The 24,857-nt window shown below is 36.1% G+C and overlaps 1 protein-coding gene across 6 annotated transcripts in view; it reads right to left on the bottom strand.

Moving 5' to 3' along the window:
* DPH6 (diphthamine biosynthesis 6) overlaps positions 1 to 23,550 on the bottom strand; it is a 278,777-nt gene extending 255,227 nt beyond the window's left edge. For all 6 annotated transcript variants that reach the window (XR_009152602.1, XR_009152601.1, XM_058162169.1 and 3 more), the window contains exons 1-3: positions 23,412 to 23,550; positions 18,790 to 18,884; positions 16,169 to 16,362 (exon numbers count right to left, since the gene is read on the bottom strand). Coding sequence is in view for 4 of the 6 variants with exons in the window: in XM_058162169.1 (XP_058018152.1) it covers positions 16,169 to 16,362; positions 18,790 to 18,884; positions 23,412 to 23,434 (312 nt within the window). In the remaining 2 variants the exon portion in view is untranslated. The remainder of the gene's footprint in view (positions 1 to 16,168; positions 16,363 to 18,789; positions 18,885 to 23,411) is intronic.
* Between the last annotated feature and the right edge of the window lie 1,307 nt (positions 23,551 to 24,857).

The following is a 24,857-nucleotide window of genomic DNA, read 5'->3' as shown; positions in this document are numbered from 1 at the left end:
AGCCCTGATGCAGCCCTCAATAAAATTGAGTTTGACACCCTTGAATATGCTGAGTTATTTTTTTTATTCAAGAACTGAGGTGGCACAGTGGTTAGAGTGCAGTACTGCAGGCTACTTCTGCTGCCTGCAATTTGGCAGTTCAAATCTCACCAGGCTCAAGGTTGACTCAGTCTTCCATCCTTCTGAGGTAGGTAAAATGAGGACCCAAATTGTTGGAGGCAATATGCTGACTCTGTAAATTGCTTAGAGAGGGCTGTACAGCACTGTGAAGCAGTATATAAGTCTATTGCTATGGCTATTTCTGGGCTGTAAACCATAATAACTGAGATAATGAAACCTACTGAAGACAACATCAAACATAATATCAAACAAATGAGTACCTCTCAAAAGATAGCTTTATATATTTTATGCAGCTTTAGTTAACTCATAGAAAGTGAAGCCTTCTAAAAAATAATGAATTTTTAAAATTTATCCTCCTGTTTTTAGAGGTTCATATGATTTCTTTGGATCTAGCTGCTTATGGGAAAATTGGCTCCATTCATAAACCCAGTTAAAAGCAGAAATTGTTCAGTTACTGTTAAGCTTGGGAAAATGAGCAGTTTGGCATATAAAACGTTCACCTCTCAACCTGTCCAAAGCTGGAAATGCCGTGTATGTTCCAAAGAACGGAGGAACAAACAAGCATTTCCTTCTAAAGGCCAAGGCAGGACAGTTCTGACCAGCCCCACCCAGCCTCTGAACAAATCAAAGTTCCAGGAGTTCGAAGATTTGTAAAATCTTCCTCTATTTCCAATTCTGTGCAAAAATAATAATAATAAAATGAACTGCTTATATTAAATAGTCAACAATTCCATTCTGCAGGCAAACACAAAGGAAAAACACACTGACTGCTCAAGGTGGAAAAAGTCTACAATTGAAATGGAACCTTCCCAGCATTTTTATTTTCCATTTTTAATGACTCACAGGAAAAGAGAATCTATTTGTATCTTTCAGATTTGGCAACTTAAAAAATAGTCAGGGACAGTTGGATACTGAAGCTTGCTTGAAAACTCCAAGAATAGAAAAAGGACCAGAATGGATAGGATTTTCTATGAAATATTCCTGGCAAATTATGGAAATTGTAGTCCACCATATATGAAAATACATTCTTAAAGCACAAATAATAAAAATAGACCATCTCTTTTTATTAATCATTCTGAGACATTTTAAAAGCTACATAAGCACAGTTTAATAAGGGTCTGGCCGTTTTGTGGAAAAGAAGTACACACTAGTCTACAAAGTAAAATGTACTGATTTGAATAAACTGATTTCTTCATGGTATATTTCTTTCAGTGATAAATAATTAGAATTCCCTTTCATAACTTAAGATGAAAATCAAAGAATGTTGTTTGGTGAAGGGTTTTGTGGAGGGAGGGTGAGATGCCATAAAATTATCATTGACATTTTAATTAAAAGAAAGAAATGTATGGAAGAAAAACAGGGCACTTCCCGTAACATTCAGTGGTGGGTGCTTTGTCATTCTTTGAAAAAATCTTACTAAATTACCCAAGCACTCACTAGACAGAACAGCTATAATTCATTGTTCCTGTAATGTAGTCGATATCTATCATTATTTTAATTAAACTGAATCTTAATTCATTATCTTCACTTTGATATACCTTGTTATTTTTATCATCATGATAGCATATTATCTTAGCTATCAGAGCTTTAAAATATTTTTTTCTGTAAAAGAGATCATCAATACTTGGATTGTTTATCAAAAATTCAGCTATAACTTGTTTAAACACTTTTCCTTAGAAACAAGAATTATAATAGCACACACTTTCCTAATGAGCTACACCTTTTGCATTCTGAAAACCTAAATTATATATGTCTCATTATTTAATTCAGAGAGATGCATTCAGAAGTCTTAGGGCCCATGTACCCAATCCTGAAATGCTTGGGCATGGTCCCAGAGACCTCAAAAGTTGTTAGTGAATTCTACTTTTTAATATGACAGAAAATAGAAACTAAATACATGATTGCACACTGATCACATCAACTTTACTTTTACTTAAATTTTTACTGAAAGGAAATTTTAATTTTTGCACTCATCCCACAGTACTCTAAAACCAAAGTTCTTGCTTCCAAACTGGGAATACCTGTGACTTGCAGGATATTTATCCTGAGTTCATAAATCTTTTTTCTTCTTTGGCATATTTGTATAATTTCTACAGAAGCTAATCAGAAACATATATCTGAATTTAGTTGTGTGCACCAAGGTATTTCCCATGGAAACTCTTGCAATGTGCTTGGGAAAGAATATTACTCTGTCAGGTATTTTGCTTCTAGCATAGTTTTCTTACAGAAATATTCCTTTTATTTATTGCAAGAGATTCATAATGATTTCTGCAAATAATAAATATTAGAATTATTTTTTGAGGGGAAGGATTCATGCCAAATAATCATCCAGTTTGCAGAAAAGCTGCTTCTTAATGATTTTCTAAATTATGAGAATTATTTGCCACTTACAAACCCCCATTTTTTCCTAACATTGTTATACTGACCATTGGGGGCGAACTATTGGCCCCCACGGAAAGGGCTCGTAATCTGGGCGTTCTCCTGGATGCACGGCTGTCTTTAGAAGATCATATGATAGCCGTCACCAGGGGAGCCTTTCATCAGGTTCGCCTGATACGCCAGTTACGCCCCTTTCTGGATCGGGCTTCCTTATGCACGGTCGCTCATGCCCTTGTTACATCCCGCCTGGACTACTGTAATGCTCTCTACATGGGGCTCCCCTTGAAGTGTGCCCGGAGACTCCAACTGGTCCAGAATGCAGCTGCGTGGGTGATAGAGGGAGCACCTTTTGGCTCCCATGTAACACCCCTCCTGCGTAATCTGCACTGGCTCCCAGTGGTCTTCCGGGTTCACTTTAAGGTACTTGTCATCACCTTTAAAACGCTCCATGGCCTAGGGCCGGGATATTTACGGGACCGCCTACTGCCACCATTAGCCTCTCACCGACCAGTGCGCTCTCACAGAGAGGGCCTCCTCCGGATACCGTCAGCTAAACAATGTCGGCTGGCGACCTCTAGGGGGGGGGCCTTCTCTGTGGGGCCCCTACCTCTGGAACGAGCTCCCTCTGGGGCTTCGTCAACTCCCCGATCTCAAGTCCTTCCGCCGCGAGCTGAAGACGCTGCTGTTTCGAAGAGCAGGACTAGCCTGAATGTAGTTTTAAATTGGGATTTTTAAAAAAAGGGGGTTAAATGAGGTTTTAAATTTGTATTTAAAAGTTAGAGCATCAATTGAATTTAACTATCTATTCTTTAGCTGTTTTTTATCTATTATATGTTTTCTGTTGTTTTTTGTTTGTGAACCGCCCTGAGTCCTTCGGGAGATGGGCGGTATACAAATATAATAAATAATAAATAATAATAATAATAATAATAATAATAATAATAATAATAATAATAATAATGGATTCTGTTCATATTGAATACAATAGATAAGATACTTTAATTAGAGATTATTAATTACTGTTTTTAATCTATTTGAATCTTTGTACTTATTATACTGCGGCCCAGATAGATGGCAACACCAAGCTAGCTGATGTGAACCATAAAAAGCTACAGTGTTGGACTTAATTCCAGAAGTTGGAAAACAACAGACGCACAAACTCAAGGCAAAGAAGGGAAAGCAAAGCATCCTGTAGCTAAGACAAGGTCAAAGGCATATCCTTGATGTCATCAGGAATTGATACTATGTTGTGATTTGTGTCTTTTTATACCCATAGTAATTTGATAATTTCTACTGGCTCATTTTTTTTATTTGAAAATTTCAGTAATCTAGAATTTTGAACTGATATATATATATGCAGGTTTTGGTATGTTCAGGTCTTGCTCACATAAGAACAAAGCCAAAGCCTGAAGATGATGAGTGAGATCTCATCGAAATGTTGCCTAAATACTTCCAATCTTACACGGGAAAAGACCCGAACATACCAAAACCTGCATACGTATACCCGTGAAAACCTACGAAATATATATATATGTGCAGGTTTTGATACGAAAACATATAAATATATATATACACACACATATATATACACACAACACACACACACATATATACAAATGTACACATATATACATATACATAAACACACACACACATATTCACACACACAAACAAAAGTGTTATTTTAATGTAAAAGGTTAAGGGAAAATGTATCAGTAATAACCTAAGACTCAGAATCCCTAAAGCAGCACATACCAGCCTCCACTTCTAACTATTATGGCAAACAGCTGACACAATGTAGTTTAGAAACTGAATTAGGTTTACTTGGCTTTTGTGCAAAAAAAAGTTATCAAACAGTATCCTCAAATATTGTCAATCACAATAGTGATCATCAATCACTAAGTAATCAGAATAATTTTTATTAAGTGCTATAAAATAAGGACAGTGCAGTGTCTCAGCGATTAAGACACTTGGCTTGTTGGCTGGAAAGTCAGCCCCAGGTTCAAGACCCAAGCACCACATGACAGGGTGAGTTCTTGACCTTGTCCCAGCTCCTGCCAACCTAGCAGTTTGAAAGTATGAGTAGATAAACAAGTACCACTTCAATGGGAAGGTAACAACAATCCGTGACATCACACTGGCCATATGATGGTGGAAATGTCTTTGGACAGCGCTGGCTCAATGGCCTTGAAATGGAGGCCATTTCCCCTATAGGTGGCAATAACTAGTGGAGTAAAATCCGCAGGGACTCCTCTACCTTTTGCCATAAAATGGCACTGAAGTACATACATATTTATGTGCAATATATGCAGAAAGGTGTCTGTGTAGCAAAGATTTTCACTGAGAAAAGCTATGTATCAATTCTGGAAAATTCTTTGAAGGTCTAAGAGGACACAATAAACCTATCTATCTACACAGTCTATTGAAACATCTCATGAGTTAAAAATCACACAGTTAACAAGTTATTCCTGGATCTATATCTCAACTTTTCTTCAGAACTTTCCCCATTTTTCTCTGTGGGAATGACTGCTACTCAAAGCCAGGCACACATTGAATGTGAGTCTTACCAGACCTATCTCAGCCATCTTAAATCACTACACCACACTGACTCTTTACTTAAATGTATATATAATTTATGACTTAAAACATATAAAGAAAATTAATAGAAAAAGAGCATTGTTCAAAGATTCTATTAGCCTCAACTGGCTATAAAATATGTCTCATTAAAATCAATAATTTACTCAGCTATATTAAGAAACACAACAAAATGCAAAGCAATTCAGACAGTTTATTTTAATATAGTATTCGAGCATTACTTTCTAGAATATATAAATTAGAATTTATTTAAGAAAAAACGCTTCTAAATAACTTAATAATGTAACATCCTGTTTAACACCCCCATCCTAAGAATATTAACTCTTTCCCTGTATAAGAAACTGCATACACACAGCCTACAGAGGGCACTGTTGTATCAGCTTTAGAATATTTTGGGTTCTGTACTGGTCTGTAAGGAAGGAGCTGTCAAAAATATCCAATTCACAGAATATGAAAGATGAAAATGTAGTAAGCTTACCCCAAGATTTTCTAAAGACAATTGGATTTGAGAAGAAAATATAAACTTTGCAGCAGCCTGTTGACTATGCCACTATAGTATATATAAGTAGAATAATTCCTGGTGGTTGGTCCATTTAAAAAAAGATAATTTAATCAGAGAACTCTACTCTTCACAAATCAGTTTCACTAAAATCCCATGTTGTGATCAGCAGAAATAACATGCATGAGCAAATTCAATTTTATCACTAGGAACAGGGTATTAACGTTTTACAGGTTTGGTTTTAAAAGAGCAATTCTGTCTTTCCACCTTTATAGATATTAAAAACAGTAAGACATTGTAACTAGCAATATAAACTAGCCAAACTCAAGTTTTCAAAAAAGAAACTTGCCATAAATAATATTACCATTTAATATTTCCATGTTAAAAAAAACAGATGCTATTTATTAAAATATTCACATAACGTTACAATGAAGAGATAATGGCTTATTTTATGTATTAGTAAATGTAGTACCAAGATCCTATAATTTTGTTACAAAATACCATAATTTTGTTTACAAAAACAGGAAATGTAAATTACCTTCATTGCATTAATCAAACTTGATATCTATGCAAAATGTATGTATTTGATGTATTATCAAAATAGGAGCAATATTCAGAGGCTGTTCTTTTTCTCTGTATGAACCTTTTGTCTGTAGCATGCTTAAATTAATACTTCAATTTCATTTATTTCAACAGGGCTTTAGCATGTGTAATTGAGCTCTGCAATGCAGTTACTATAGCTGATTGAAAATAGTAAAATAGTATTTTTCATTCATATGTTTCTGTTGTTTAATAAGAACATCCTATATATAATCTGAAAATTCCCTTAGCTACTCCCACCTATAAAAACATGAGTGTTTTTCTTGACACTATTTTCTTGACACTTTCTTGAAACTATTATTTTCAAGACTTGCTAATTCCAAAACTACTTCTCACAATTCAGCATCTTCAGTGGACCTACACACGTTCAGTCCTAAAATGCAAGTTTTATTTCTTGATCAAATGTAAAGGGTTTCCAAAAGTGTTTTTATAATCTATATATTGCCCTTATGACTTAAACTACAATTCCTTCTCAAATACATGGTTTACCGAAACCAAATCCACTCCAGTGTCACAGTAAATCCAAGAAAAACATTTTGATAAGTGACTTTAAACAGTTCTGAACTCTTTAACATAATTCCGATTAATTTTAAAATGTGATTGCTGTAAAGATTATTAAAGTAAATGACAGATTTCATTTTTGCAAAAAAAAAAAAAAATTCAACAAGATCCAATAGTGGTTATGTAGCAATATTAGATTTTAAGTGATAATTAGAAATCTACTGGCTGCTAGAGAAATATGGACCATTTTTATGCATATACAAATACTTCACTTAAAGTGGTAGTATCCTTAAAGGAATATTAAAGCAAAACATTTGTAAATATTATAGTTAATTAATGCTCATTTTGCATTTAGAAGAATGACACGATCTTCTTAAGAATAAATATACTGTTTCGTTCTGAAGTCTTGCCAAACTGAACTAGGTAAAGGTTAGATTTAATGACTAATAAACAGACTTTAAAGGCAAAATAAAATAAAAAATTCAGGGACTGATCAGCTTCCAATTAGTGAAGCTTAACTTTTAAAACAGGAAGAGGTTTGAAAAGAATGAGTACAATTGGAAACCCATACTTCACATTCTGCAATATCCCTGATAAAGGGAGGAAATGTGTGTTTATCAATGTGTAGCAAGTTTGACGTCCTGTAAACAATGCCTTAGTTGCCCATTTCCAAATACATGTGAGAATCTTATAGATACAGAATGCTACATTCATCAAGCAAGGCTACATTAGAATAAACTGGCAGTGGAAAATTAAGAAAATCTGGCAATCGGAGTCTTAGGACTGATTAGGAAAAGAAACCAAGGTTTCCTAGTCATCTTTCATCACTAATTTTCCTTTCTATGCTTTATTCAGAAGAAACACAACAGTTTGCAATCCCACCTACCTAATAGAGAAAAATTCATATATGAGTATTTACATAAAATTTCATATTTCTCCCAGTAAGCAACTACTATTTGTGCAGGCAAGGGGAAGGGACAGGAGCAAGTCATTTTCAGATGAACCACAGGGGCATCTAGCTTTTTATTAATGGTTTTAGAAAGACAGATGCAACACTCGGAAAAGTATTCCCCAGGAAAATGATTCCAATTCAGTTGATTTTCAAATAAGATTAAATGTATCCTTATAATACTTTTGGAAAATGATGCAGACCATTTTTGAATTGAAAATCTGTTATTTGTTCTGCTAAATGTTTTATTTTTTATCAGTCTCAGTTGACCAATAACAAGTTTACCAAGTGTATATATATCCACCGTTCTACTAAATTCAATGCTGAGTAGGTAGTTTAAAGTAAATTCCTCAATCCCAAGTCCATCCAAGTCCATCCAAATGGGCTGGACTTCAACACCTATAACCTCTAGTCAAAACCATCTTGAAATGGCTATTCCACTATTCAAAGGATCAATCTACCATGTTTCCCTGAAAATAAGACCTATCCTGAAAATAAAACCTAACTTGATTTTTACATGTGCGCCCAATATAAGCCCTACCTTTTCAAAATAAATCCTAGTTAAGACCCCACCCACTCCATTGCACCTGGTTGCAAGGCGCAAGGGTAATAATTAAGCTAGGGTGGGGATGGGATGTGGAGCTGCTTACCTTCTGACGATGTCAAAATATTTAACACTACCAACAATACAGCTACCCTTCAAAAAGACTTTGACTTTGTGTCAGAATGGTCAAAAACTTGGCAACTCCAAATCTCAACCAGCAAATGCTCTGTCTTACACATTGGGAAAAAAAAGCTAAACACTAAATACAAACTCAATGGACATTACCTTACAGATGACCCCCACCCTGTTAAAGACCTTGGAGTTTTATATCAAATGATCTAAGTGCCAAAGCCCACTGCAACTCCATCGCAAAAAAGGCTTTAAGAGTTGTAAACCTAATCTTACGTAGCTTCTTCTCCAGAAACACTACACTACTAACCAGAGCTTATAAAACATTTGCTAGATCAATTCTTGAATACAGCTCGCTTGTCTGGAACCCATATCACATTTCAGACATCAATACAATTGAACATGTCCAGAAATATTTTATAATAAGAGTTCTCCATTCCTCTGAATACAACAAAATATCTTATGCCACCAGACTTGAAATCTTGGGTTTAGAAAACTTAGAACTCCGCCGCCTTCGACAGGACCTGTGTTTAACTCATAGAATCATCTATTGGAAGCCGTACGGGTCTGGATGGGGAGAAACAGGCTCAAGCTTAATCCCTCCAAGACGGAGTGGCTGTGGATGCCGGCACCCCGATTCAGTCAGCTGCAGCCGCGGCTGACTGTTGGAGGCGAGTTATTGGCCCCAAAGGATAGGGTGCGCAACTTAGGTGTCCTCCTGGATGAACGGCTGTCGTTTGAAGATCATTTGACGGCCGTCTCCAGGGGGGCCTTCCACCAGGTTCGCCTGGTTCGGCAGTTGCGCCCCTTCCTTGATCGGGATGCCTTGTGCACGGTCACTCATGCGCTCGTTACCTCTCGCTTGGATTATTGTAATGCTCTCTACATGGGGCTCCCCTTGAAGTGCACTCAGAGGCTTCAGTTAGTCCAGAATGCAGCTGCGCGGGTGATAGAAGGAGCTCCGCGTAGCTCCCATATAACACCGCTCCTGCGCAGACTGCACTGGCTACCTGTGGCCTTTCGAGTGCACTTTAAGGTGTTGGTTACTACCTTTAAAGCGCTCCATGGCTTAGGGCCTGGGTACTTACGGGACCGCCTGCTGTTACCACATGCCTCCCACCGACCCGTACGCTCTCACAGAGAGGGACTTCTCAGGGTGCCGTCCGCCAAGCAATGTCGGCTGGCGGCCCCAGGGGAAGGTCCTTCTCTGTGGGGTCTCCCACCCTCTGGAACGAACTTCCCCCGGGTTTACGCCAAATACCTGACCTTCGGACATTCCGTCGCGAACTGAAGACACATCTTTTTATTCGCGCGGGGCTGGCTTAAATTGATTTTAACAAATTTTTAAATTCTTAGAAATTAATTTTAAATGGGGTTTTTTAGCTTATTATATATTTTACTTCTCAGGCCAATTTTAAAATAAGTTTTTTAACTGCATTTTAAATTTGTATATTGTACTGTCTGTTTTATTCTTGCCTGTACACCGCCCTGAGTCCTTCGGGAGAAGGGCGGTATAGAAATCAAATAAATAAAAAAATAATAATAAAATAATAATAATATTGCAATGTCCTTCCTGTTGAAGACTACTTCAGCTTCAATCACAACAATACAAGAGCAAACAATAGATTTAAATTTAATGTTAACCGCTTCAATCTTGATTGCAGAAAATATGACTTCTGTAACAGAGTTGTTAACGCTTGGAACACACTACCTGACTCTGTGGTCTCTTCTCAAAATCCCCAAAGCTTTAACCAAAAACTGTCTACTATTGACCTCACCCCATTCCTAAGTGGTCTGTAAGGGGCGTGCAAAAGAGCACAAACGTGCCTACCATTCCTGTACTATTGTTTCCTTTCATTATATCAAATTAATATAGTTATTACATACATGCTTATATATCTGCTTATATATTATATAGTTATTTTCATGCTTATGCTTATATATACTGTTGTGACAAAATAAATAAATAAATAAATAAATAAATAAATAAATAAAATTGCAGCCAGGCGTTGCACACTCTCACATCTGCCTCGCCTTGCAAGCCCGCTTCTTCTGCGGCTGCTTGCCACTGCTTGCACGGATCGCCCCCTCCCCCCAGCCTCAGTTTAGCTGTCAGAGGCCTTCAGAAACAAGCTCTGGATTGACACACGTAATACCCTCCGAACTCCATTTCGCGATCAGAGACACTGGCAGAGCTCGTTTCTTGGCTGCAGAAGCCTTTCCTGAAGGCCTCTGATGGTGAAATGGAGGCTAGGGGTGCCTCACACAAGCGACAGTAAGTGGCCGCAGAAGAAGTGGGCCAGCAGTGGCCACATGGGCTCCTGCTAGGTGGAGCTGTCGGTGCTGCTGCTGCAAGGTGAGACAGTGGAAGGTGCTGCTGCTGCAAGGTGAGACATCCCCCCAAAATAAGACCTGGTGCCCCTTTTGAAGGCAAAAAAAAATAAAATAAGACTGGGTCTTATTTTCAGGGAAACATGGTACTTGCTAAAAATCTATAAATATTTCTACAAATTATAGTCATGCTGAACATAATGAATGAACAGAGACATAAAGGATTCAAATAAATTATTACTATTCAGTAGAAGTTCATTATAATAATGAGAGACTAAGAAGAAAAAAATAATTCTAGTGGCAATGTAAATGTGCCAAGTAGAAAATGTCAATGGATCTATAGTTGAGAAAACATCTTTTAAAAGTTCTATGTTTTAAAAAGATAATATGCTTATAATAATATATAAGCAGGTAGACAATGAGTAGCAAAGTAGGATATTAGCACACACATTTTGACTCTATGTATTTTTTTGTTCCATGTAATTGGGCAAAGGAATAAACCACGTTTCACCTTAATACAACAAATATCATCTCCCTTTAGTCTCTTCTATAGTTAAAACTGTAAATTATAAACTATGTTCTTCTTCAAAACATATCACCACGCAACAATTGATACATTCTTAAGAAACGTGTTTCATAAGACTTCCACATGTACACATCTGGACCCATTTCGGGCCCTATAGAATCAATGGCACAAAAACCAATTGAAGACATTTGTTCCTGATCTACTGCACAACTGAAGATGTCATTCTTCTAATACAATACCAAACTGCCTTAAGCATTATATCTAAAACAAATCAGGAGATTAAATTAACAGTTTAAATTAACCATTAGGAGCACTGCACATCTATACTCAGATGTGTATGCCAAATAGTACCTACTATACTTTCTAGCATTATTTAATCTAACAGAATAAAGTAAATGACTTAGATATTAAAACAACACTAATAATAATAATACATGCACTGTATTTTTAGATGAATAATTAAGTTACTATGTTATATTATAACAAGCCAATTCTTATGAATGATCAAACTAATGGACATGCAATGTTTTGGGGAAAATGGAAGGAAGATTAAAGTGCACAAAATTCAAGCATGTATATTCTTCTAACTGAATGCTTAATATTTGTAATGTATGCATACTGTGAGGATATGCACTGGTTCAGTATACTATTTCAGTGCTACTTAATCCATCTTTTGAATATTTGTATTTGTAGAGTTGTCCCACTTGGTTATAGGATCACATTGTTTTGTCCTGAGTTCAGGGAGTAAAGTTACCAAGATGTAATGACAAGTTTAGTTTTTCATCTTGCATCTCATCACTGATTGAGGCTAATACTGATTAGGGCTAAGAAGATGTGGCTGGTCCAAGGTGCCTTCTATGCCTAAAATCTCCCTGTTCTTAGTGCAACAATCTTAATCATTATACCACACTAGCTATGTTCTTAAATATGGATGGATGGGAGAGCAGGAGGAAGTTTTTGCAGTCAGACTATTCAAATCTAGAAACCTATCCCAAAAGATCTCATCCACTACTACTTTTATTCTATTTTTCAGCACCAAGTAAAAAGTACACTTTTCCAGTATGTTTTACAACAGAGTTTAGTATTTTATGGTTCTGGAAAATGCATTGACTTTACAGATGCTGTAAAATTATTGATTTTATTATGTCTAGAATAGTTTTACTTTGGAATTCCACTTTGGAACTTTTAATGAACACTGCATTAGGCTTTATTTAAAGAAATCAATGTTTCAAACTTTGAAAAGTTCTTTATCAATTTTTTTAAAAAGCCAAATGGCAAAATGCTCACTCTGAATTATAGCCAGATTTCCATTAGTAACTTTTCATATTTGATTATTAAATGTAGATAGTAAGACTAGTATAAGTCAAAAGGACTCTTGGAATTTTATGAGAATCCAAAGACTGAAACAATTTTGTTTCAACTCCTTCAGCTTCCAACTCAAAAGAATTACATTTTGAGCAACAACAACTGCAAATTTATGACATACTGCAATATGAATATGAATACAAAAAAATTATTGCTTCGGTCCGATTTCTGCAATTTGTTGGTATCTTCCAGATGGGTATTGCATCAGTTCTCATAATCCTTAATTGGCAGAGCCAAAACTAACTCAGATTAATGTACAATATGTGAATCCTGCAGTTGTGTCAGCTGGCTTATCTTCATTAAAGGTTTCTAACCAAATGCTGGAAAAGGAACACTATAGGAGGCTATTTGAATATACTGTACTCACATCTAGATCATCAATTCTTTAGTACAAGTATCTATCCATAGGAAAAAATGAAAACCAACCTTCCTTCCTTCCTTTTCTTTCTCTTTCTTTCTTTCTTCCTTCCTTCCTTTCCTTCCTTCCTTCCCTTCTTTTCTTTTCCCTTTCTCTTTCCCTTTTTTTTCCTAATCCCAAATTCTTGTTCTTATAAAGTACCCAATAATGTATTGAGTTAGGCAAGTTTTCAAGTGCAATTTTAGAAGTGCTTTAAATGACTTCAGCTGTAAAAGCATGGTTATTGAATGTCTTTCATAAATGCAATTGATTCCATATATTTATATCTTTGAATTTTCCTTCAGTGAAATTAATATCTACTTAGAAAAAAACACATCACTTATTTAGTCCAAGACAACTTGATAACATCTCTTTCAACTATAGTTATAAATATCATGCACAAACTTCCAAAGTAGAAGTTGTCAAGATTTAACATTAGCATTAATTTATGTCATAACTGACTGTTATTCTCCAGATAATAGCAATGTATTCAGTCCTTGCTGTCTGGAAGAAAATGAAAAGCAAGTTTGTCCTACTATTAATCATTTAATTTAATTGATCAATAATACATTTCCTTTCCTTCCCCTCCTACCTCAGCCAAAAATAATCTTCTGGCATGGAAAAAGTTAGAACAATTGTCTAAGTGTATTCTTTAATACACTGTGTATTAAAATTAAGTCTAACGATACCACAAATTTTCAAACCCTATCATTTAAACAATAAGCAAACTTCAATGCATTAAGTTTTATGTCAACAACAAAAAAACTTTTCAAGAGAGGGCTGACACTATACAATGGCACTGGGTCTAATTTCAAATAAAATATTTCTTAAAAGCTAAAATAATGCAGGTCTTTACTGCACCAGCACAGACATCCTGCAAAATTTCAAGGCTTTCGGGGAGGGGGTGGTTAATTTATTTATTTAATTTTGGATTCTGTCACTCCAATTAAAAATTGCTGACACACTACCTGGTGCCAACTCCTACCTCATATTATTACTACAACTTTCTCATCCCTTTGGGAATGGAGTAGTTTGAGCTATTCTCCATCATGAAAGTTAAAAGACAATGTTTTCATACAGGACAGAGATCTGTGTTCTTCTAGCCACAGTTTCCAAAGCTTTCACACTTAGGTAATCACTTCTATACCTACTTCTTCCTTTCATGAAAAAGTGGTTGTTGTGTTTATCTCTTTTGCACACAAACTGTCTTACACAAATGTTTCACTGTTGCTCTATGAGACCTGATAAGAATATGCACACATTTTGCATATAACATAAAGATATACAGTATTAACTTCTTTTCCATAAAGTTTCTCCATTACTTATATGTTTATTCTCTGGTAAATTTGAAGGTAGATCTGGAACAATCTTGAAGCCATTGCTTTAGAGCAAAGCAAACTTGTCCTCAACCGAAATCTCTTTTTCAGAACCTCTATGGAACCAATACCACTAGGATCAGTTATGCATTGTGCTGCTATTTTTGCAGTGAGAGATTGTAGCCTTAATTTAGCAAGCAGCCTAGAAAGAGATTCAGAATAAATGGGAGAAAAAAAATAAAGTTCCCCAACTTTGTTTCATCTATGAGTTTGCTTCTACTGTACATATAAGATACCACATGTAGCATAAAAGCTTTTGTAATATTTAGCTGATGGTTTTTCAGATGCTTATTACAGCAGAGGTTAAATGTCTACACTGCATTCACAGGAGACTCACAATTTCCAACACATTATCTCAGTCATTCCCCTACAGTAATTATTTGTGGTGATAAAGCTAAACACCAAACCAGAAGGAAACAAAATAATCCATGTGCATAAACTGTAGCCACAGGTATCCAATTCAGATATGTTTAAATTTGGAGTGAACAACCTTCTGGTGGCCTCATTTTTCCACCTACATTTCTGTTCAAAGCAATGGTCCATTTCCTTCAATCAGTGTGCATGCTAAAAATATTCTGCTAAGATCCATAACTGATCTCTCTGTAGTTGGGTGCATGTTAAACACACCATTGTTCTAAAAAGGAAATCCAAGTTTAGAAACAACATAAGAATTATTATATTCTTAGTTATTGTTGAAAATCTTCTAAGTATAATTTCTCTATTAGAACAAAAACAATAAGCATCCTATTTGAAATTCATCCACCAGCTTTCAGACCAATAGTCACGATTGTCTCATCTATTCCAGGAGTGATATCTATATGAGAAATCAGCCAGAAATACAGAACCTAAAAATCTAAGCAATATACATATAAAACCATCTGTTTTATAGAGACTACAGTGATCAAGATTTCTAGTTTGAATATTGTAATTCAAATAATTATGACCACTTATTTAAAATGGTAAAGAGATAAATTATCAGTATTTTCAAGTTAAAAGTCTATGGAGATAGTACAAAAATATCCATTGTATCAGTCCAACAATTCATTATATATAAGGGAGCTTGAATGCCTAAATGGAGCCTTCTACTTATATTGCATGACCAAATCAATCCCAACAGAAGCAAATGGAAGAGTCTAACGTATTTATGTAGAAACATTCTTTCTAATTAAGTATGGGGGACTATCTTTCTTTGCAGAATCCTTAGAAGTCTTGAATTTTTATAGCTCCCTTTGAGTGCAATACTGAAAATATTTAAAGCTTCTTGAATTATTCTCACATCTAATCATACTACTAGAGGGAACCATGATACCAAGTGATTCACTATTGCTCATTCCAAAAAGCCATGGTTTATATTATATCACCTCATATCAATAATGTTTTCTACTTTCTAAAAGTGCTATCCTGGTAATTCAGTGTATCCATGATTATGCTTTAAATAAATAATACAATGTAAATAATAAATTCTGTTCTTTTTAATTTTCCTTTAAAATTTATGGGCTGTTAACATAGTGGGGCCCACAGTTAAGTACACAAAAGGTACAAAACATAAATTGGGCACAAGAAAAAATAACATATCAGCAAATATATCAGTAAAATATGGAACATACTGGATCATCATACTAATGTGATGTGTTTCTTAGCATAAATTAATAAATAATTTTTACACCAATAATAGGATATTTAACCTGAAGCAGGAAGCAACAATAAAGAGCAGAACAAGCTATAAATTAAGGCCACTTCTTCCAAGTTTATTCTCTTTTGGAAACCGAATATATTGCAAAAATACAGGCGATTCTAGGCTTGATGTATACAGATTTAATCCTTATATTTAAAAGAAGAAATTGCCATACAAAATACCTTGACAAGTTTCAGAAGCTGATAAAGATCTTCCACCTCATCACCATCACGTTTTGTGTAGATGCTGCCTGTGTTAATGCTGGTACCCTTAATCGTGTGACGGTAGAGAGGCAAGCCCATTGCCTCAGCATATAATTCTATAGCTTGATGGCCCACTGTTTGATACATGTAACTGTCCAGTTCATCAAATCCTTCTGAAAGGCAAACAAAGCATTTCTACATTATTGAATGTACAGTCAAGAACATTACTCCAAATATATATTAAACACTGCACTTCCTTTTTTAAAAAAACTCCCTTTATACAATAAAAATATATTCTACTCCCAATTTCAATTACTCCCAAATTCAAAACAGAGAATAACACTGAAAACATCCCAGGCATCTTAAAAATGAATAAACTTTATCAACTATGGTTACAGCCTCCCTGTGCCTGGAGATTATTTTCTAACATCCACCAACAAAAATTCATTCTTGTATTAGGAGTCAGCCCAGGATGTCATCATTCATTTGTTTCTTCCTTCCTTCTAAAAAATTGCTAACCTTTGTAAAAGTCATAATGGTATAACTACAGAAACAATCATGATTATTTTAAAAAAAACTGTAATAAAAAAATCCTAGAAGTTAAGTGTCTGCTTCCTGCTGTTCTGATCCACTGAGTGGGACCCTCTGTCACAAAGGCGAAAAATCCTGTGATAAAGACCAGCAAGTTCATCACTTGTACTATAGTTTGCCATAATAAGAATCATGAAACATTAAGAACTGTCCTTGAAGTTTTAGTGCCCTGTCTACCTGGTAGTGCTCTCAAAGACAGCAACTATCATTTCTATTATTGTACAAGCCTTTTCTGAATCTTTCTGGCTCAAAGATATACCGTATATACTCGAATATAAGCCAATCCGAGTATAAGCCGAGGTCCCCAATTTTACCCCAAAAAACTGGGGTAAACTGGGGACTCGAGTATAAGCCGAGGGAGGGAAATGAGGCAGCTACCGGTCAGGGAAAGCCTCCCTCCCTCAGCCGAGAAGGCTGGCGGCTCCCCCGCCCCGCCCTCTCACTGCACCGGCAGGGCTTCCCCGCGCTAATGCAAAAGCCCGCCAAGTTTGCACCATCCGGTATAATGTGAAAAAAAGAAGAAAAAAAAACAACTCGAGTATAAGCCGTATATACTCGAGTATAAGTCGAGGGGACGTTTTTCAGCACAAAAAACGCGCTGAAAAACTCGGCTTATACTCGAGTATATACGGTAAATGCTTTTAAGACTGAAATAATACTAAATAAACTGTTATAATAAATCATCCTGAGGCACATCTAAATAGGGGGAAGATAACTATATAGTAAGAGTACTATAAATTATGAATTGGAGTGAGTTTCCTTCACACCACCACTAGTGCAAAAAATTTATTCAATCCAGACTTTTGGTAAGAGAGTAGGATATTGACAAATAGGATCAATAGGAATCAATAAATTCTTCTTCTTCACCAGTAGGAAGGAGCACCAGTAAAGTACCCTTGATCCACCAGTAAAAGCATCACGAGTTTTCAACAGATGGAAGAATTCCTTGAATTCTTAGTAAAATTACCATGGATCCAAGCCATGGATTCCTCAGTTAGCCATACTGGCTGGGGAATTCTGGGAGTTGAAGACCGCAAGTCTTAAAGTTGCCAAGTTTGGAGATCCCTGCACTAAAACAAATATTAATATTTCCGTTTGATTAACCAATTTTTTCACCTGTTCTGTACGTGTACACCTCAGTACCTTCATACATCTTGATAAAAGATAAACATGTTTCTTTGAGTAAACATGTATAGATATAGAGTTCTGATCAAAATATTATTAAATTTATGGCACATATCAAAGAGCTGACCCAAAATAACCTAGCCAGCTTTAATGCCCAAAAGAGGATTAGAACTTGGAGTCTCCCAGTTTCTAAATCAGTAATTTAACCATTACACAAAACTGGTTTTAAGTTGTTATAATTTTATTATCGATATGGAGGGATATATTCAAATTCTTACAAATCGTACATTTGTATGAAGTGTAAACACAAAATAATCTTAAACATTGGCAATGTTTTATTTCAAAAGATCACAAAAAATACCCTATAAATGAATTCCTAATTTAATATTTATGTAATTTACTGCAACTTCCAATGCTATAATAAATCAAAGTTTATGACATCTCATGCACAATAACCCTTAAAATAATCATGTAGCTACTGGTGTTTCTGGTGAAGATTGATGTTTAAAACAAATGTAACACAGAGAACTGCAGTACATTATCCCAGCTTATTATCTCCTATAAACAATTTAGCTGGGGACACGAGTCTTACCCAGAGCAATTCTTTCCACAAAAGCTTACCTTTTTACTTCAAAATTTTGTGTATACACACTCCCAAGCAAATATAGAATTTGCAATACTTTTTACACTGTGTAATTATGAGCTACACAGACATAATCTGACTTAGTATAAAGTAATTTCCCATGCTCCTATAAAGCACTCTTAACAAGTTCATACATTTTCCATTTTTTTTTGACAAATAAAATGATAAAATATCATTTTATCTAGATGAAGCTCTAGATGAAGAGTTCAAAGGTTCTTAAGAGGAAATATGGGATCCTTACCTTTGTCTTCAGTAGGCCTTAAATTGGCTAAGGCAACTATCTGATGACCAGCAGCAACACAATGCATCATATTGTAAGAGCTGTCTTTTCCACCACTAGAAGAAAAAAAGGGTTGTGTTATCTCATAATTAAACAAACTTTTCAATAAGAACTCTCCTGAAGTAATGTTTATATTTACTTCAAAATGGCAGTGAAACTGTTTACACTTAAAAAATATCAGCACTTTTCAAATAAATCATCAGTATGTTTTTAGCTTTTTTTCAAGTGAGCCACTAACCATGTTTATGTATGTTTTTTAGCAGGATCACCTATACCTTAAATTTAAATCAATTAGGTAAGCAATATTTGAAGCAATAGCTTCATTCTCTTTAATGTCAAACAAAGGTTTCTTATCTATGTTATTATTTTCCACGTAAGTGAGAAATGAAAGTACTATTTGCACAAGAGAGTAAAGGAAAACAACTTCTGATTTTCTAATATGCCTATTTAGGCCAAATCAGGATGCTTTCATAACTATTTCAGTCTGCAAAACATATTTTATATCTATCTAGCACAGTATATGATAATAGGTTGGCTACTTAGGAAAACAAATAATTTATCAGAGCAAGTAAGGGTATAGTAAGTACTGAAATTCTTTTCATCATCTTGACTGTATGCAGCACCATTCCACTTGAATGCAAATATTAAAAACAAATGCACAGCCAGAAAAATTTCCACAACTAAAACATCAAGCTTTAAAAGAGTTATTGTTAAACCTTCAATGTCAGTGACTTTTCACAGGCTGAAACTAGAATGCAAATTAATGTTGTGTGGGTGCAAGACATCCATCAGAAACAATTTAGCTACCAAGGATATCAGACAGAATGAAAGGCACTATATTCCAGAGTATTTGTGCGGCACAAAAGTTTGATTCTACATAATTGCCTCATTTTGAAAAATGCTCAGTACTTCTCAGAGTATGGCCACCCTTTAAAAAAAGTAAGCATACTTAAATTTGAAAAGTAAAATGAGACGACTACACAATTATAATTAAATTATTTTGTCCCACTTTATAGAATACCCTAAATATAATTGACTCAGGGAGTTATGAACAGAAAACTGAATTAATCCAAATGAACATTAAACAGATAATTTGTTACATTTTAGGTAGTACCTGCAGGCTTTAATAATGAGATATCTTTTATTGTATACTTTTTACATATAGTTCAAATATATTCAAAAAGTCCGCAAACCAAAAAGCATAATAGCAGAGGAGGATGCAAAGAATATGAAGGCATTTGTGTAATGGGTGGATACCATAATATCAATGGGCAGGTGTCCTTGAACAACAGTGAGTGCATCTATGAAACAGGCCACAGATTAGACTTCTCCTACCTACATTTTCAAAGGGAAAGCATCTTCAGCTCTCAAGGAGATTAAAAACAGAAACAAACAGGTATCTACTGACCACTTCAGTCTCAGAGTAAAGCTAGGCAGTAAAAAAGGAAATTTGGCACCCCATTCCACAAGGTGGCTTTATCACCAAAAGGATTGTCCTGACACTCTAAGACCTTCTTGGAAAGAGTCTGTTTGGTCTATCTACATATTGAAACCCATTTGCCCAATAAATGCATAGAACTTTTTAAAAGTGGATGGATGGTCGGGGGGGGGGGGGGAGGGAGTGACTTTATTGTTATGGCTCACCAGAGGCCATCAGATCTGGCAGCAGATTCAGACAGTGAGGAGGTTGGGGAGGAACATGGCCAGTCCTGGAGTCTGGGGAAGGCTCTGATGAGGGCTCTGCGTCGGAGGCAGAGAGGGGGCCAGGGCCGTATGCCAGGGATCAGCTGCCTTTCGAGTCAGACATCAGTGAGGCAGACAAACAGCTGGAGTCTGTTCCCAGTGTGCGCATGCGCAGAGTTGCCAGACGAAGGGAACAGCTAAAGAACAAGGGTCGACTTGGGAGAAAGGCCACAGGTGGACGATGAATGGCCCTCCCAGAGGAATAAAAGAGGAGCAAAAGGGGAGTTGAGTTTGCAGGAGACAATTAGTTCATTACTGTATTCTTGCCAAGTATTGCAGCATCTGAAAGATATTGGTCTGGCCACCCTCCAAGTCTGATAAAGGTCGATAATTGTGAACTATCTTGAAAGACTTTGCTAGAGAGGAATTCACTGTAAATTAAATAAAAGGGGTTTACTGGGACGAGGACTTGGTTTCGTGCTGCTGGGAAAGCCTAGGTCAGAACATTTATCAAGACAGGAATACAATCCAAGCTTTGCTCAGTCCAAAAACCCTAATTATAGTCAAGTTTTACTTGTTCATAATTTTGTTTAACATAATTCAGAACATAACTAACTGGGTAATTAATCATTACTTTCTAAAGAGAAGACTGACTTCAAGAAGTAATATTCTTTGCATCTTAAAAGTAACACAGTCCTTCCAAAGACTTCACAAGAAGCACGATTCTTAAAAAATTTCTAATTCAGCCACTTAGTAATTGGCCATGAGCTTGATGTCTTTTATTGTGAATGATTTGTTGTTTGTATGTAATTATTCATGACTTAGAACAGGGGTGTCAAACTGGCGGCCTGCAGGCCGGATGCATCATGTGTAGGTCACGCCCACCCCAGCTCCGCAAAGGCAAAAAATGTTGTGATACATCACGTGATGTCTCATGACATGATCAAGTTTGACACCCATGACTTAGAAGAACTGTCCTTTAGATTACAGCTCTGAGCTTGCCACCAGACTTTGATATATCCATGAAAAATTGAATAAATGTAAAATCATATGAAATAAAATTGCTAGTAAAAATCTTAATAGTACTAAGTTGATTGGTATACAAATCATCTTTTAGCAAACCTCAAACCAGTTCTTGTAATAGAATGTGCCCAGTAATACACACACATTATTAATATAATAATTTGAGAAGAAAGTCACAATTTCTTGGAAAGAAAGACATAATCATATTTACAAGTGACCATTTCATTCAGATCATAAATCTGCGTAAGCCATAAATTATTCGCATTCTTTAAATGTGAACTGGTGGAGCCATCCCATCAAAACTGAAGCAAGGGGAGATGGGAAATGCTAAAAAAATATCTAGTTATAGCAAGCTCTCCTCACATAGCATTGTTATTTCAACAGGCTGTTGTTAGACTTATTTAATCTCAAGAATAGTTGCTGATTTTTCCCTTTTCCTTTTTATATAATTCTATCACTATGCTGTGCCTTTGATTCGCTAGTTGGCAGAGAATAAACTTCCAAATGATTTGTAGCAACTCAAAACATTTTCAAACTGTGTGTTTAAATTACAGCAAATCTAATCTAATTATGTTTCCAGGGTGGAAAAAGTTTAAAGTAAAATTAAGAGTATTCGTATCACCAAAATAATTTAATATGTGGATTACTAGATCAAGCATGTGTGTTAAGATCCTTTGTTCTTTAATTGTACATATGTTTGTATTACATACTGAACCACAAAATAGCCAGCCATGTTTTAGCTTGCAATGTGGTGCAAACTCATCCCATTCAGTTAATTCACGGCTGAATTGCAATGCTGTATATATTTAATGAACTAATTCAATGTACTATGTTTTAATTCACCAAGGAATACACTATGTGGTTAGACCCTTAGTACTGTATAACTCTTAAGTGCCATCCCAGATATCATTCTGGGAAACTTTACAGGTAGTTCTCAACTTATGACCACAATTGAGCCCAAAATTTCTGAGAAATTTGTTAAGTGTGTTTTACCCCATTTTACGACTTTTCTTGCCACAGTGGTTAAGTGAATCACTGCAGTTGTTAAATTGGTAACATGGTTGCTACAATAAGTCAAACTGGTTTCTCCATTGACTTTGCTTGTCAGAAGGTGGCAAAAGCGGATCACATGACTCCTGAACCCTGTAACCGTCATAAATATGAGTCAGTTGTCAAGCATCCAATTGTAAAACATGTGAACACAGAGATGCTGCAACGGTCATAAGTGTGAAAAATGGTGATAAGTCACTATTTTTAGTGCCTCTGTAACTTTGAACGGTCACTAAAAGAACTGCTGTTAAGTCGGAGACTACCTGTGTATCAGTTTAGATTTAATAGTACTATAGCAGTATACCAGACAGCTATCAACAGAGAATTGCTATGAATAGATACCCATAAAAAGAAAAATATTTAAAAGACTTCCAAAATGTTACCATGCAGGCATTCTCCAGAATACACCCTGCAACAGGACAAATAGTGCCCTTTAAATGCTTAGTTGTAATACAACTCGAACAATGCTTCCCGAGTTTGATGAGACTGGATATCCCTAACTTCTGAAATGTACCTGATCTGGAATTAAAAGGGAAGCAAAACCAAACCTGTATTTCGTAAAATCTATCACACTGCTGATTGCACGTGGAGAAAGAAAGAAAGAAAGAAAGAAAGAAAGAAAGAAAGAAAGAAAGAAAGAAAGAAAGAAAGAAAGAAAGAAAGAAAGAAAGAAAGAAAGAAAGAAAGAAAGAAAGAATCATCTTGGGCTATTTGTCACCTGCATCATTTTGCTCACATAGTAGGAGAGTCCAGCATTTCCTAGAAACCGGGAAATGCAAATATTATTCTGCTCCGGACAGCTTCCCAGAGCTAAGCAATTATTTTACCTGATTAAAGCCACCACTTTCATCCTAGGACAGTTGGGGAGAAACAGCCAGGAAAAGATCACAGACGAAGCCAGAAGCCCCAGCCACGCACACCTACAACCTCTCCAACCCACGTGGCACCCCGGCTGATACTGTTTGAGGTTCCTTCCTTTCCCAGAAAGCCCCATCTCCTGGAGTCTGTCTCCGAAAGTGCCTGAACAACAAACGACTGCCTGATTTGGGGGGGGGGACACTAGCGCGGTACAAGCCGCCTGAATTCCACGGAAGGCTTTTTCACCGATATCCTTGGATCGCGAAAGAGGATGCAAAATGCAGAATGAGTTTAACAGCGGATTAGGGGAGAGAAAAAAAGAGAGAGAAAATACAGGCAATATGTTTGATAACTAAGAAATGGCAATACGGGGGCTTTGCAACTAAGGGCAAAACTTAATGTTAGCGAATGTATTTGTTGTTTGGGTAGTTCCTGGATTTTAATAATTTTAATCCTGGTTTTCGTGCGGTAACATTTAAGAAGCGTGATTACTTCTTTTTCCGGCGTTTGAATGCGTATTCTGTAAACCTGCTTTTAATGCTAGCCAAGACCCGGATTCAGAGGGGAGCGAAAATAGGTTTTTATTTTCTCCGTCGTCGTTGAATGGCTAGTTTGCGGATGGGAATCGAAGAACCTTAAAACCGGAGTTGAATGGAATAACAATACTGTATTTTTCTTCTTTTATATTATTATTATTATTATTATTATTATTATTATTATTATTATTATTATTATTATTATTATTATTATTATTTCCAAGCCATTGGGAAGTTGAATTGGAAATGCGTCAAAGGACTTGCATTCCAATCCTGTATTGGATACAGCAGGGTAATGCTCTGAAAACAGTGCAGCAGTTCAAATGGCTATGGAAGAAAAACCAGCAAAAGAAAAGTCGAAAATAGCCTGGAGGCGATTCAGAACTGCAGAGGTACCCAACTCAGAATAGCATCCCTCCCATGCATTTCTATTCGAGAGGCAGCTGGGCAGCTCCGTGGGCACCTGACTGGTCTATTCCCTTCTTTTCCTCTAACCAAGAGACCCAGAATGGAGGGTGTGCAGTCTGTCCTATTCAAGCTAGCGTTCTCCCTCGAGGCACAAATGATCAGCCTTAAATTATCCTACTTCAGACCCATTAGGTTTTTTGGAAGAAGGAAAGGTGGAAGGAAAAAGAAGAGACCAGCAGCAAGATGGATAGATTATGTTATGGTGAAATGAGAGCACTGTTGGAAGTTTAGTGACAGAACAATCTTTCTGTGTGGTTGTGAAGAGTCAAAACACAACTTGATGGTCTGTAATCAATATACTTCATGCACAGATATAACTAGGGGAGATCAACGACCTATACATGGATTCAGCCTATGTGCCTGAACTAATTAAACATACTCTTTTTCAATTCACACCACAAGGCATTTTAG

This window comes from Ahaetulla prasina, chromosome 1 (assembly GCF_028640845.1).
Source record: "Ahaetulla prasina isolate Xishuangbanna chromosome 1, ASM2864084v1, whole genome shotgun sequence".
In the NCBI taxonomy this organism is placed as follows: Eukaryota; Metazoa; Chordata; class Lepidosauria; order Squamata; family Colubridae; genus Ahaetulla; species Ahaetulla prasina.
This window is presented reverse-complemented; position numbering and strand designations above follow the sequence as displayed.